The 16,664-nt window shown below is 39.4% G+C and overlaps 1 protein-coding gene across 1 annotated transcript in view; it reads left to right on the forward strand.

The window, feature by feature from the left end:
• The first annotated feature begins 1,295 nt into the window (after positions 1-1,295).
• The window catches only part of Ecpas (Ecm29 proteasome adaptor and scaffold), a 107,923-nt gene continuing 92,554 nt past the window's right edge, over positions 1,296-16,664 (forward strand). The window contains exon 1 of the mRNA XM_032903622.1: positions 1,296-1,591. Coding sequence (XP_032759513.1) covers positions 1,552-1,591 — 40 coding nt within the window. The 5' untranslated portion in view covers positions 1,296-1,551. The remainder of the gene's footprint in view (positions 1,592-16,664) is intronic.

The following is a 16,664-nucleotide window of genomic DNA, read 5'->3' on the forward strand; positions in this document are numbered from 1 at the left end:
GTGACCATATCCATGTTTTATCACTATGAACCAAACTGTACCTGGTGCTGTACCTTAGATCTTGAAACATCAACAAATCTTACATTTCATAATTTTTCTCTTGGGTATGAGATGGATGAGGTATCTGAACAAGAGAAAGGATTCTTATTTTTTATGATAATTATAAAGATAATGTAAATTTCTTTGTAAATGTAAAATTACTACAGGAAGTAAGATGTTAATTTCTTTGTAAGTGTAAAATTACTACAGGAAGTAATATCGTTGGTGTTTGTTGCTATTTCGCACTTGTCTGTGTTATATTCGGAAACGCATGCATTCAAATTTCAAGGCATTGCTAGAGCCCTGGGGATTCCATTTTGGGGGAATATATGCAATTTCAATTCATTTTTAGGGTCTCTATTATTTTTTTCTCTAAAAAAAAAGCATTTGATCTGGACCTAATTTCTTCGTATTCATATAATCCCTTGATTTGAATTCCATTTTGCAGCTGTACACGACCATAAGACCTCGTGGATAAACTAGAGGCTTAAAGTTAAAAGTCGGGATTTCCACTAAACTCGGGTTAAGAGGAAGGAATCTAAACCACGTCTTGGTAGCTCAAATATAGTGGTTCCCGGCTCGCAGCTCGCTCGGGAGGCTAACATTGTTAGATGGGCATCCCTCAGTGCGATCTCTCGGTGCAGGTCCCTCTGTGCTCTAACTTCGGGGTTGCTCGGAGGCTCGGCCTGAGTCAGCGCGGCGGCCGAGAAGTTGGGCGCGAGGTGCAGGGCGGGGCTTCCTCCTCCGACTCGAGCCCCGCTCTACTTTTCCGAGTCCGCGTCTCTTCCTCCGTCCGGGCGCGTGTTCCTTCAGCTCCGGCCAGGCGGAGGCCAGGCGGACGTGACAGCCGCAGACCTTCAACGCCAGAGCCTGGGGCCGCACGCCTCGGGGAAGCTCTCTGGCTCAGCTCGGCCGCCCACAGGCTCTTCAGGAGCGGCCGCGGGTCTCCTCAGGCCCGGCCCATCCTACACCTCGCTGGTCGCCGCAGCATCCCGAGCTATGGAGACCGGCTCCGACTCAGGTCAGAGGCCGCGTGCGTGCGGCTGAGGGAAGAGGCTGAGGTGGGGTTGGCCCGCCGCGTCTCCGCTCCGCGCTGGGGAAGCTTGGCGGCGGCAGGTGGGCAGGACGAGGCGCGAGCGAGCGAGGGCGGGCGCGCGGGGGGAGGGGGAGGATGGCTCAGCTCTTTCTAAATATAAGAGCCGGCGAGAGGCGAGCAAGCCGGGCGCCGAGCCGAAGAGCCGCCGCGCGGTCTCTTGGCCGCACGGGTGGCAGTGGCGGCGGCTCCTCAGAGGCGCGAGGCTGAGGGGAGCTCCCGAGTCGTGAGCTCGCGAGGCGCGGCGAGAGCGACGCTCGCAACGCGGAGGACGCAGGCGGCGGGCGGGCCTCGAGGGCGCAGCGCGACCCGCGTGAGAGACTCAAGGCGGCCCCGGGCCCCTGCGACACGGCACAGCGACGGCCGCGAGCCCCCCTCGCCGGCCGTCCGCCCCTCCCTCGCTCGCTCCCGGGCGCAACATGGCTGCGGCTGCCGCCTCCGCCTCCCAGGACGAGCTGAGTAAGTGCGGCGCAGAGCCTGCGGCCGTGAGCCGGACTCAGCTCCACGCAGGGCCGGGCTCGGCCGGACACTGGAGGCTGGTGGGACGCGGGGCCCGGGCAAGAGGGCGTGCGGTGGTCTCGGCGTGCAGGGGGCTCGGGCACTTGGGCCTGGCTGGAGGGCGGGCGAACGGGCGAGCCGCCGCCGCGGGCGCTTGTAGGCCTCAGGTTTGCACTGTCACGTCGTGAAATTGAAACCAGAGCTCTGGGCATAGCTAGCCCTGCTCGAAATCTGCTTCGGCCCGGGCTCTGGGGGATCCCGGTCTCCTGACTTGCTACCGGAGCTGGCGTGCGGCCTGTCGCCCTAGGTCGGACAGTGTCCACCCGTCCGTCCCGTCTGACCCCCGCATGTCCCCAGATTCTGACTGACGGGCGACTTCTGGAAATGGAGCTTTTGGGAAGGGGAGAGGGTGCCTTTTCCCCCTCACGTCCAAGGAATCAGCAGAAAGGTCACAGATAGGAGATGACTTTCAGGTTGAAGCAGTAAAGACCAATAAGGCCGCTATTAATGGTAGAAAAAAAGGACCCAAAACGCGGGGTGACTGAGCTGTCAGAAAGGAGAGACAATCCCACTCCATGCCAAGCGTTGCAATTTTCCATGGGATGACGATCCAAGCTCTCTGGGAGCAGTGGTCACTCTTAGTGCCAGGCCGCCCAGCCTGCTGCCAGTGTTCCACTCTATGCTTTGTGGGAAGTGTAGTTCTAGGATGTTGTCGGCCTATTCTGGGGTCATAAATATTCAATTTTCATGGAATATGTAGAATAATTTATTTCGTTTTGGGTGGTTAATTCAAACGCTTTAGGGTATTTAAGAGCACCCTCCCCCCCATGTTGCCCTTCAGTAAAGACTAAAGAAGAAAGGTGCTATTTGGGAATGATGTATATTTTAAATGCCGGGATGGGTGAGGTGTTGTAAGCTTATGTTTGTGAAGCTTATGTTATTAAAGCGTCTCAATCGCCATGTGAAAGTAGTTAAACTTAATTCATGTTTCTTTGGTGCTTGGCAGTTGAAAGCTACTTTTATGAATGTGATCTCACTTTTGCCCTCATAACAACCTTGTGTGACAGGTAGGTAGGAATTATCCTTGGTTTAAAGAGGAGGCATAAACGTTTAGAGGGATTAAGTTCCTTGCTGCTTTGAACTGGTGGAGCAGGAGTACTAGTTGCTGAAGTAAACGTTTGGTATGACTCTGGGAAGAAAGAAGAATCTGAGGAGAGCAAGATGAGGTCTCAGGGTGAGGAAAGGTAGATGTAGGGTAGCCACAACGTTGAGTGTTTGCCTGTCAGTCCCAGTGGAATCACCACTTGACCTTTGAAGAGACCAATTTCTCAATTTTACTTCTCAGTATTTTTATTGTGGTAAGATACACATTACAAAACTTATCATCTAACCATGTTTTAAGTGTGTAGTTCAGGGTCTTTGTGTACATATGCTCTGTTGTTCGATCACCACCTTCATCCATCTTCAGAATTCCTCATCTTGCAAGACTGAAATTCTGTACTTGTTAAACAACTCTCCTTTCCCTCCTCTTCCTTGCATCCCCTGGCAGCTACTTTTCTGCTTTTGTCTCTGAACTTCCCTAGCTAACTGTTCACTGTGCTTGTTTTGGAGTGTGGTTGTTTTATTTTATTTAGTATAATGCCTTCAAAGTTTGTCCTTGCTGTAACATCTGCCATGACTTTCTTTTGTAAGATTGAATAACGCACCCTGGCATGTAATACATTTCTTACCCATTCATCTCTCTATGGACAAGTTGCTTTCAAATTTTAGTTGTCATACATAATGCTGCTCTGGTCCTTCCTTCAGTTCTTCTGGGAATATACCCTTAACTTTTGAGGAACTGCCATTTTTTGGTTTGTCGTTTGTGGCTCTGGGGATCGAAGACAGGAATGTTCACTTACTAGGCGAGTGCCCTACCACGAGTTACCCTCACTCCCAGCCTGCCATTTGTTTTCCCAGTGACTGTAACCACTCCCACTCCCACCATCATTGCATAAAGGCTTTCACTGCTCCATAGCATTGCCAATAATTATTGTTTTCTGTATTCTCACTAGTACCATTTTAGCAGACATCAGGTCATCTGATATCAATCAGGAATAAAAAATATGTATTTTAAAATTGATATATCTCATGGTGTTTGGGTTTCTGTTGTAACACTAAATTAACATTTCAGTTACTGGTAGAGATGGGAAAGAAAATGAGAAAGAATTAACAATTTGGAGTGGCTCACGTGTTTCTGTATCTACAGTCTGTACCTGTATATCAGGTACCTGTTAAAATGCTGATAGTATTTCTGGTTAAGGGATTTATTGACATTAGCAGCAAATGTTAAGTTAGGAACACATAGTCCAATTCTAGCTGTTCTGTTTTCTTTGGTCAGATTACCAAAGAAGTGTGTTGCTTTAGCCTCTGTTTTTATTCTGGAGAGATTAAAGACTTGATATTTGGTACCATAGAATAAGGAGATCATATACATGTACACAGGTTAAGACATATCAAATGAGGATGGCAACATTTCTGGCAATCCCAAGCACTTATAAAGCTGAAGCCAGAGTGAGTAAATAGTAAGAGCCCTCGGCCCTCCCCCCTCCGGTCCACAGAAGCAATTTTTTATTTTCAGTAAGAATGGCAGTATTAAGAGGAGATGAATAGTAAAGGTGCCTTGAGGACTCAAAGAAAAAGGCATCTGGTGGTATTTTACTGTTTTTGAGATTGGGCTTGTTATGTTGCACATGCTAGTCTCCAACTCTTTGGGTCCAGTAATCTTCCTGCCTCAGCCTCCAGAATGCTAGGACTAGTACTAACCACAGGCTGTTACTACTGTGTCTGGCTTTCTGTATAATACATGATAATAGCATTCCTCTGGGTGGCAGCATCGGTTTTTATCCTACTAGTTTATTATGGAACGCAACACTCAGAGAAACTGAAAGTGAATACACACACACACACACACACACACACACACACACACACACACCCCACCTGGTGGCATAATGTTCAGTTACATTAAGTCCTCTATCTTTCATATACACAGCCACTTTTAATTATATTGCCATAGTACACTGTAGGAGCTCCTGAGTAGCAAAACTGACATTCACTACATTCTTCCTTCTGTTATCCCTTCTTTCTTTCCCCTCATCCCCCTTGAAACAGGGTGTGAGTATATTGTCCAGGCTAGCCTCAAACTATTGGCTCTTTTACAGGCATGCAATACCATGCCCAGCCTTTGGTTGATTGAATGATATAGACCTTTGAACTTGGAAGTGACTAAAAGGTAGGAAGACGAGATAGTCTTCAGTTTTGTTAGATTTTATGTTCTTTTTAAAAAAATATTTAAATCATATATTTTTCTTCAAATCATATGGTTATAACAGAATAATAGTAAAACTAATGTTTTTTTGAGAGTAACTACTCTCTTGTACTCTAGAGAGGCCCTCCAGTTTGTACCTACTTACTGATTCCTGAGTAACTGAGTTTGGTGCTGTCAACCAAATGGTACTATTATCTTCGAGCATAGTTAGGGCTTGAACTTAGGTTCTTTGATTTAAAAAATTATGTCAGTTCTGCTCTGTCAGAGGTTAATTTCCTTACAGTTATACTGTAAAGAAGTAGTTATATTTTTCAATTTTTTTCTTTTAGTTTCTTGTGTAAGGATCAGAATCAGGGTGAGTATGCTGGAGAAAGCTTCTATTGTGCCAGTGTTCTATGTTTGATGAACAGAATGTACTTTTGGATAGTATGTGGAAAGAGAGATTAATTAGTTCATATTAAAAGTATTTTTAAAATCTACTTTGTAATTACTTATGCCTGGTTTTCTTTGTATTTAGGCTCATATTTGCAATTGGAGTGAATTCAATAGAGGGCAGATAGCTAGATTTTATTCTAACATTATCCTTTATTAGTTTATGGAAAAACCAGCACTGTAACTGATTGAGTAGCTGGGAGAAGTGCTCCTGATATAGGAAGAAAGGACTCAAGAGTTTTTGATTGGACAACTGCTTAGTAGTTTCATGGCCTTGGCTTATAACTGTTAGGCGTCATTCAAACCTGATCTTTGTTGGGTTATAGACAACTCTTTAAGAAGCAACATATAATCTTAAGATCAATTTGATCTTAGGCACAGCCATGTGAAATCTTAGTGGTATCATATAATCAACATTTCCAGCAATCTTCAGAGTGGTTTTTTTTAGAGGGTATGTGGCAAGCTGGTATGTAGTTGGGTAGTTGAATAATTATTTGGTCATACAGAAATAGTGCTTCAAAGCTAATCATTGTAATCACAGATATAGACTATTGAGTTGAACTTTGTAGAAAGGCTGTCAAGCTCATATCATTGAATTTTGGTTACTTAAGCAAATAGGAAGTTAAGTTAAAATGGAAAATGACTACAGGATTTCTCTTTCTCTCACTCTCTCTTATCCTACAGTTTATTACTACTCTATTCTTTTTGAATTATGCTTCAGGTAAACAATAATTTTAATAAAGGCCAATGACAACAGTTGGCATGGAGATACTGGTCTTGTTCAGAAGATAGGTGTTAAAACTGTAGGCAGTGCTAGTGTGCTCAGATGGTTTGATCTAGTTGTTGATTTCTCCTTTCAGTCCTGACCAAGACTCTGCTTTGATGACTGCTATCTTGTATTACATGTTTTATCTACATATTTCCCAATTCAGTAAGCAGACTTTTAAGATCGAGTGAATAATTTTTGGTTTTGTCTTTAGAGTGCTTATAGTTAATTAGACACTGATTTATATTGTCAGTATAAATAGCTAATATGAAGCATGATATGAAAAATGTTTAATATGGGTCTTTGGAAACTTCAATGAATGAGTATAGTATTCTAGGGTCTAAGGAATAATAGCTTAAATTGAAACATGGAAGAAGAGCGATAATCATGCATTTTAAGAAAAGGCTAAATAAGTCATATGAGGGGAATAAAGATGTGTTTTCTGTGGCTGTATGAAGAGCTAGGAAAAGAAATAAACTTGGTAGTCTGAGATTTGGTAAATAGTGCCTTCATTTTTTGGGATCTAGAACAAATTACTTTTCTGAATATTCCTTCCTTTCTCATAAAATGGAGTGATGGCAAGAAATACTCATGGTGGTGTTAAGATAGTTATATGTGCAAGTGCTCTGTATAAACAGTTCGGGAATCTAAATTTACTAGCATTTCGGTATGGGGAAAGGCAAGAACAGAAAACACTAGAAAGTTAGGATGGGGCCAAGGTATAGAAATGCCAACCAATGTAAAGAGTTTGAACTTAGTTCTGTAGACAGTAGAGAACCAACAGAGTTCTGAAAGGGCTGTTACACAACAGGAGAAGGTCTGCTTTATAAGGATAACAGATGATGGTGGTGAAATAATTAATTGCAAGAATCCACAGATCAAAAGCACAAGATTACAAGGAGGGGATCAAAACGGGTAAAGAAATGCAGGGTCTGAATTGAGACAGTGGAAATGGATTTGGCAAGGAGATAATACTAATTGAAGTCCTAAAGTTTGTAGAAATGATTGGGTTGTTATTGTATAGGTGAGGGTTATTAAAGAGAGGGACGAATTAGGTACAATCTAACTGGAGACTGTAGGATAGGGAAATGGGGCAGAAAGTAGCTTTTAGGCAGACTTAGAGAATTGGAAATGGAGAAGAAACAAAAATAAGATTGTATTCAACAAATGAATGAATGCTGGAGAAATCTTTATTGAATAGTTTAAGAAGAACGGTTTGGATGGTAACTCTGAAATTACAGTCAAAGCTGGTTTCAAATTTATCCATTTATCACTTTTGGTTAATGTGTCCTTGAACACAAAACTGCCTACCTTTGGGCCTTGGTATTCCCGTTTGTAAAATAGGGTTATAACAAAACAAGCTTATAGGGTTCTAAGAATGGGAAGAATTGATGCATGATGCATGTTAAAAACTTGGTAGTATTTGGCACATGAGTTGCACATGGGTCCATGTGGGAAATTTGATTCTAAAGCTTTGAAGAGGTGGGGATGATGGGCTCATAGGAGTGGATGGCTTGTTCTGAAGACAGCTCTTTGGAGCCTGTGAATATGTAGGGAGGGTTGAGTTGACAATATTCAAGGAGCTAAGTCCTGGGAGAAGTCCTGGGTTACTAGAGTTATTGTTATTAACTTTTGTTTTCTCCTGAGTTTTGAGACAAAGTCACACTATATAGCCCATGCTGACTTCAAACTCTTGATCCTTCTGTTTCGGCTTCCTAAGTACTTAAGCATTTATATTTCTCAGTTACATTCTGGTAACATGTGTACCGGCTAACTAACCCTCTTCTTCCAAAACCACTGTGTAACTCAGATACTTCCTTCGATTTTAATGTAAGGTTTTAATATACTTATGATATGCACATATTTATATGATAATTACATGTTGAATTAGTACTGGAGTTTTAAAATCTTTAGTCAGTTATTATCAGTATATTTTTTGAAGCTTTAAGTAGGCTCAAATTCTGTTTATGCAATACCCTTCTTCACCAAATTTGATAATCACTGTATTTTTCCTTATTCTATTTGCAAAGGAGGGCATCAAAGATGTTAGCAAGAAATGAAAAGTGCTTATTTTTCTTAAAATGGTAGCTCTGTGTACAAGTCTTAATTGTATTTTTTTTGGTGTTCTAAATAATAGATTCTTTATACAATTGCATATGTACGAGTGGATGAACATACCATTGGTGATCCAGAGGACTTTTGTCAAGATTGGATAAACCATGTATCACATTGATTGTAGAGGTTAGTAGATTTAGTTCCTGAGGATATGTGCATTTTTATAGCAGATTTAAAAATGCATAGGTTATTAGGTAGCAATTTTCCACTAAGATCTTCACTTTCCCCCCCATTTTTCCTTTTTCCTTTCCTAGTAACCTGAGACAACCAGTGAAGTTCATATTAGTTTGTATGTGTCTGATACTTTTATTCTCTGTGGTGATAAATATAAAAGAATGAGCAAAAAAAGAAGAAAAAAAATCTAAAACTTGAAGTTATTAGTTAGCAATGTGCACAGGCAGAAACAATGAATGACAGTTTATAACTAATGTGATCTGCTATACAAAAAACATTTTACAGTTTCAGGAACATTGTTATGGAATCAATTATTTTAACTTCGGCAAAGAGGTACTGTAGGAGGCATCTTTATGGTACTTGGGTATTCCTGATTCTGCTACTTTAATATGTACTGTGATTTTTTTTTTTTAAGAGCTGTTTTATTCTGTTAGTGTTACAAAGTTTTGCTTTTCGATAATACTGGATAGTTCTTTGAAACTCCATGAATTCAATACTAGTGACTACTTGCGGTTTAGTAACTTCAGTCCAAAAGTCTATTGTGTGCCTATCTTCTATAATTCTTAGACTAATTTAACTATTTTATGACTTTAGTATGTATACTGCTAAGTACAGTATATAATGGCTAATTCATTTAAGTGGAATTTTGAGGGCCGGAATGTTTTATAAATCAGATTTCAACTTCAGAATAAATTTTGGTTTATTTTTGCTGTTTCTCATCTTTTTCTGTGGTATGTGGAGGAATAAAAATTGGGAGGTTGGAGACTTGTTTAGTAGAACAATGAGCACATTGCTTATTCCATCCTAGATTCTTTGTTTTGGAACCCATGAGAAATGTATAATACTTTTATGATTACTGAAGACAAGCAGTCCAAAACACAAGTGCTAGGATTTAAATTGTGACTTTTTAGGCAGGAATGGTGGTACATGCCTGTGTGGTAATCCCTGTATGGAGGAAGCAGACACAGGAGGATTACCACAACTTTGAGGCCGTCCTGGACTACATAGTGAGTTCCAGGGCAGTTGGGGTTATAGTGTGAGATACTGCCTTAATGAACAAAACTCAAACAAAGAAACAAACAAAAAAATTCAGAAATTTTCACATCCAAATGAGCATTCTTCTTCCAAGTAATTAACTGCTTTTGATGGATATTAACTCTTTTGCATTGGACTATTATGCAACCTGAATTCTTATGTAGTATCTTCCTCAAACTTGCTTTTGTAAGCCAAAGTGATCTTTCTGCTCACTACCTTATTAAAATTAATTTCTACCTGGTTCCTGCCAGTTGCTTGCTCTGAGGAGGAAGGCCTTTTTAGAGGTAGGAGTATTTGTAAACTTACGAGTATTTATTAGGACTCTGGTACTTAACTCACTGCATCTCATAAATTGATGAGGACTCTTGTCAAATCATCTTGTCCAGCTGTCATACTGCCTTCATGATTTCTTTGCTTTCCTATGTGTATGTGTGAAGAGGTGAGAAGTTGAAGGCAGTAAGGAAATAAACTTGTAGGGAGTTGAGGTGAGCAAGAAGAGGGACGCCTTTTTATGGATCTTATTGAGTTGGTAGGGAGTTTAAAGTAGTCTGGCATCTTATACAGAAGGCAAGGATTTCATACATACCAGGAAATAGATTTGTAACTTTGCCTTGCTTAAGGAGTTTGCTACTAGTTTTGTAGATAAAAAGGCCCATGACTTCTGGGGATGAAATAATGTCTATCCACCCCTAACATGTACCAGTGGCAAACTAAAGAAATTCTACCCAAGTCGAGCTTAGCGGAAACAAGGAGTTTATCTGGGCTTCCTACTGGAGCCTGGGTAAGGGGCGACTTAAAGGAGAGCTCATTGCAAAGAATGTCAATTGTCACGAAAATTGAGCAAAGAGCTGTGTGGATGACTCCTCTTTTCTCTGCAGTTGTTTACTGCTTATGTGACTGGGGAAGGAATAGCATAACATTTTGGGCTCTTGAGCCTCTAAAGTTTCATTAGCTTCCAAAGTCTTAAGATCCTTTCCCCCTCTCTATGAGGGAATGTTTCAATTTGGAGAAAATAACTATAAAGGGCATTTTTAATTGGGCATTTGTCTTGGCCCTGAGGACAGAGAGACAAACATGCTTTGCCAGCCTTAGTTCTGCGGGGCAGGAGTACTAGAAGTGCTTCACAGGTAAGGAGGGCCATGCCGGTCCCCTCAGACTGTCCTAGCTAGAGGTAGGCAGCTTTTGCAGAAACTGACAGATTGTTTCATTCTGGGATTCAGTTATTCCTTATTCCCAACATACTGTTGTATTTGTGCTTACTACAGGAGCACTTGGCATATGTTTTTTAAAAAGTATATTTGCATTTAATTGAGTTCCTTTTAAAAAGGCTGGAGTAGGGGCAAACTTCTATTTTAAAAAAATCTTAGGAATGAAGATGGGAATTCTGATTTCTGGTATTATTTTATGAAGAAAAACCCTGCTGTCCTTATTTGGGTCCTGCAGGTGTTACAGAGTGACAGTTAATGACTTAAAGTGGTATTTAGGAATCAACAGATGGAGTGGACTTTCAGGACTAGTACTAGTTAGATTTATAAGAGAATAATCATATCAGTCAGGTCTTTCTTATTTTTCAGTTTTAGCCTCAAAATAATTAAAAATGGTTTTCAATGTTTGAAGATTCCCAGTCTCTTCTTTACATGTCTTGATCATCACTTCCAATTGTATAATTTAGTTCAATTTTTCTTAGCCTGTAGGTTCCCATTTTTGAAAACACTGCTTGGGTTCCGCTTATTTCAGGTTGACACAAGAATCAACTCACAACAGTGAGTGTCTGTCATACACTCACTGTTTTCTTTACTCTTAAATATTTCTAAGAAATATTTATTATTATTTATTGAAGCTGAGGTAAGTTACAGGGCAGCCTTGTGTTTAGAGCACTTGATTTTCTATGCTTCAATTGGTCCCCTTGTCATTTTCCTCTTTTTCTTTTTTCCTTTTGCTGTAGAAACAGCTTGCTGTATCTCCCCTGATTTGGATGAGTACAGCTTTGGCACACAACGGGGAATCTTACTTTCTTGTCATGGCATTAAAACATGTCTCATTTTCATCCTAATTATAAGTAATCACCAGTTTCTTTTCTTATTACAGTTGTTAGATGCATAAACTTCTAAATAGCTTTCATATTGCATAAAGAATTACTATTCTCTGCATTCAACCAGTATTTGAGCATTTACTTTCTTAAAGGAGCTGAGTTGAGTATTTGGTTAAAAGAGACTCGGTCATAGGTTCTGAACGTAAGCTGGAAGAAGATGGAGGCATAAGTATGCAGTGGGATAGAGTCTGATCAAATTGGTCTAGAAAAGGGAAGATTGAGCAGTTACAGAATATGTAGCAAAAGATGGTGATCATCAGAAGTATAGAAAATGTAAGTGATGGGGCAGGTGTTGGGAGGGTGTTGAGCTGAGATATAGCTCCAGGATGCCTCCTGTAGCCGAATTCAGCAGAAGCTGGGAGATTTGAATTGCCCACAGGAGAGAATTTTTGGAGTCATTATGAACAGAATTGGAGTTCATTAAGAAGAGAGCATGGGAATCGTTAGAAAGAGGGGTGCTCAGTGAAAATATAACACAGACAAAAGTGTGGGTGTGGGTTACTCAACAGAGAGTTGCAATTACTTGTCTCTCTAATAATTATTTAGATGATTTTGGTGGGTTCTGAAGTTACATCTAATAGGGTTGTTAAGAGACTTAAATGTGGCCATAGGATGGTTTCTAATGTGCATGTGTTGTGTAGGATTACACCCAGTAGAAGTCAACCTTGGGTTATAGATTTCTTCTCTTCCCTCCTGAATTTTTTTAAGCCTCTGTACTTTGTATCCTACCCAGAAAAGGACTAGAGTGAGCCCATAGGACCAGGATGAAAATGGTGTGTGTGCATAGTGTAGTGAGTAGCTTATGAGTTGGGCCGCAAGTGGGATAGATTTAGATATGTGTAGACAGAAGAGCGGTCTAGTGCATTTGGGAGAGTGCACTATGTTGAGTGACTTGCTTGGTCAAAAGAACTGGACTGGGATAAACTGGATGTGGTGGCACACATTTCGATTCTAGTACTTGGGAAGTGGAAGGAAGAGATCTGGAATTTGAGGACAGTGAGCTAGAGCAAGGATGTCTCAAAACATTTGGGCTGGGAGAATTTATGGCATATATAAGAAACAGGGATTTGGATGGCTTTGGGGAGTGATAGCATACATAGGTGAGAATGTTTGTCTAGGCTAGACAGCCTACTCCCAGGAAAGATTCCCTTTCTGATATTAATTACAATGCATCGGTAGCATTTTGTTTTTTAAATGTACTTCATGGACGTGTTTTCCTTTTCTTCTACAAGGTCTTTATTTATATTTGGATCAAGTTGATCGCTGGCTTTAACCAAGATGGTACTTGCAGTGACTCAAAATACTTACGGAACGAAGAGGGACCTTCCGGAGAGCCTTGGAATTTCAGCTAGAAATTGTTCAGATCTTCTTTCAGCTTTTCCAAGCCTTCATGCCATTCTTTCTTCAGTTCAACTTTCTCTGATTTTGTGATCGATAGGATGGGCCTGAGATATCTATCATATTTGTAGTTTATGATTCTAGATTCAGCCAGTCAGAGGAGGCTTGACTTTTTTTTGAATCCCAATTCTGAATACCTGAAGAAAGTTGCATCAGAGATCTGTCCTGATTGATATATTTGATACTGGCTGTGGTCAAGGTCAAATTTATGCTGTATACAGTTGTCTCAGGATTTAGTATCTTCTCTGTCTTCTTACTCTGCTGAAACCAAGCTATATTTTAGCACACTGGAAGGAACATTGTGATCAGAGATAGCTGCCAGGTAATAGCTTTGTAATCTTGGTCAACATAGATTTGTAGGTCCTTTCATCTCATATAAAGTGGAGTGACTTTTACCTACTTGAATAGTGGTTTGTGGGAGAGATACTTCTGTGTCTCGTTTAGTTATCTTTGGCAAGCGTGTTAGGTCATGAGTTCCAGTTTTTATTTTCATCTATAAATACAAATATCTATATTATATCATGTTTTTCTGAGACCCAAAAGACCCCATGGTCATTTTACATACAAAAATTTAAAAAAAGTAACTACTGTTGAGAAGATGTTCATAAATTATTTTATTATAGTCTAGGATATTTTTGTGGTAATTAACCAGATAATTAAAAATATGCTGCAGCTTTAGGTGGTAATTGGTTTGCTATATGCTGGGACATGGTCTAGGTATTTCTCAGCTTCTTTTCCAAGCTCAGCTTCTACTTAAGACCTCTAATATTTGTTTTAACTTTTATTTTTCTGTGCTGGGTATTGAACTCAGGTTTTACACATGCTAGGCAGGTGTTCTACCACTAAGCTACATTCCAGAGCCCCTCATTTATATTCTGACATTTACTCTCATATTCATAAAACTTGATGTCTTCATTAGAAAATTATATAAAAACAAACAGACTTATCACTCAGAAATAGCTGTTTTCTTTTATGCTCTTGAAGTAATTAATAATTAAACAAATGTCAGGCGGTATGCTTTTTTTCTTTGCATAATCTATGAGGAGTGTTGTGACAGCAGGTTGTCCTGAAAAGGTCTCCCTTTCCCATTCTTTTTGTGTTTTCCCCACAAGTAATGGTATGACTTAGAAATATATCTTTATATCTTTTTCCTTACATGGATATAATAGTTGGCATTGCTGAACTAGAAACTGTTTTTTTTTGGGGGGGGGTTACGCTTTAAAGTAGTTCTAAAGGTTTTGGTACTTTTCCTTAGACCAAATACTCTTATTTTATTCTTTTACATTTAAGATTCTTTAAAGGTTCTGTGATTAAGATTCTTTCCTTGTTCTTGAAATAGAAATTATTTTAATTGTTTTGTACTTTTTAAATAAATTTATTGTTATCGAAATTTAAAAATACAAAGAAACGTCGATGATACATTTTCTTCCCTCTTTTATACATGTAAACATAAACAAAATTTTTGTGTATATATAATATCTTTAAAACAAATGTTTCAAGTAAAACCAAGAATATTAAGAAGAAATTGTGGAGAACTATGGTGAAGACTTGAGTTTGTTTGAGTTGTGTTGTCAGGGATAGAACCCCGAGAACATGTTAAGCAAATGCTCTATTACCATCCTTTACCCCTACTTAATTGACTCATGCGTATTCTATCTCTCATAAGTTTTGAGACTTTTTCTACTAGCTTCAGATCCTTTCTTTTAAAAAAATTGTAGAGATCATTCAAGTTCTCTGCTATTGCTCTTTCTTTCCCCCTTTGTATATTTCTTCTCCCTCCTCTCCTAGACATGGTCATTTATTCCTGTGGTGTTTATATCATGAACAGTATACATTCTGCATTTAGAAACTTTCTGTAAGTACAAGTGCCTTGTACACGCCTATCTTTCTGACTTGTTTTCTTGCTATGATCTTAAGATTTTTTTCCAACATAGTACTATTGTTCATGTAAATATGACTCTTGTTTTTATCACTTGTGACCCGCTACATTTAATCCACTCTCCTGTTGACTGATTTTTGGTTGCTTTCAGTTTTCACCCTTGCTATTGACCCTGTGACTATGAATGGTTTTATGCATATGTCCTTAGCTCTTCTTAGAAGATTTGTTCCTTCCACCCCCAGGATCATGCGTGCTATACCAAGTGCTATACCCAATGGCTGGCCTGCCTGCCTATCTTTTCTTTCTCTTTCCTTCCTTGATTTTCTTTGGATTTTGGGACAGCATATTTGGAACTCACTACACTGGCTTCAAATTTGTGGCAGCTCTCTGGAGTCCTATATGTGTGAGTCACTGTATCTAGCTTGGTTCTCTAAAGTATTTGTATTCAGTTTTTTTTTTTAAGTTAAAAACATACAAGATATTTATAATGTATTCCTTTCCCTTTTTACTTTATAGAACTAGTTTTTAAAAAAATATCTTGTTGGTATTTTATGCTTTGTGCTTGAGAGTATGTTTGAATTTTTCATTTCCAGATTTTCATTCAAAGCTTAAAATACCTTAGTTTTTAATCAATATTATTAATTTACTTGAAAGTATTTTTTATGATATTTATTTCTGGTTGTCTTCTGTATTCTCTATTTCAGTTTGTTGATTTGTTCTTCTTAAATACTTTTGTTATATATACTCTTAATTACTGTAACTTTAAAATAAGTCTTAAAATGTAGTAGAGTGACTAACTTTGTGGGAATTATTGGTTATCTTTGATATTCCATCTTATTTTTATTCACATTCCACCTGGTTTTTATCTTTTCAACTTTCATGAATTCTTTTCTATAGAACATATTCTACTATTTTTATAATGATGGGTTTATTTGTAGATATTTTTACTGTTTTCCAAATATTTTTGACTCTTCTGGTACAAAATAAAGTCATGGTGGACTTTTGGCTAGGGACGTAGCATGGCGTGTGTATAAGGCGTTGAGATTATTAGTTTAACCTCTTTGTAGAGCAGAAGGCTTGAGGTTATGAAGGCAGGCAGCAGAGTTTCAGCTGGAGTTGGCCTTGTCAGGTGGTTGCTGAGCAGAGCCTTCCTACTGAGCTTTGGATGATGAGTATTTTGGAAGGTTAGTGTCAGTTTCTTTAAATTGTGGGGACTTAGGCATTTTAATCATAGAATCCACCAACCTGTTTCATCTGATACAGAAATCTGAATATTTCTAATCTCCTTATTCTAGCCATTAGAATTGTTATAATTCAGAGTACCATTTTTCCCTATAAGAACTTTGACGTGTTGCACACATTTTAATACTTCCTTTTTTGAGTCTGTTCTCATGTATCTCAGTTGTCTTCTTTACCCTGATCCTGTATGCAGCATGAACTTCTTGTTCCATGTACTCTTCTCATAGCTATTATACAAGCTATGAGACACTGGCAGTGTATTCTTTATACTGCATTCTCATGAACCTTTAGTTCAGTTTGCTTAGAAGTAGTAATAATGTGTGCTTTCTGTGTTGTCTGGGTTTTGTACGTAATATCATATTTGCTGTAGATTTTATAGAGATATATTTTGTCAGAGTGGTAATTTCTTTCTAGGCTGGTTGTTTTCAAATCTACATTTACCAGCTCTGCTCAGTGATACTGGGTTTCTGTATTTTCCAGACTCCTCTACCAATTAGCTTCCTGTTTTAAGCCTCCCCCTTTCTTGCCTCAGTAAGAATATTCTTTCTTCCTTCTAGAAATTGTATTGTTTTATCTTTCATATTTTGGTGCTAA

Source organism: Rattus rattus, chromosome 1 (genome assembly GCF_011064425.1).
Source record: "Rattus rattus isolate New Zealand chromosome 1, Rrattus_CSIRO_v1, whole genome shotgun sequence".
Classification (NCBI taxonomy): Eukaryota; Metazoa; Chordata; class Mammalia; order Rodentia; family Muridae; genus Rattus; species Rattus rattus.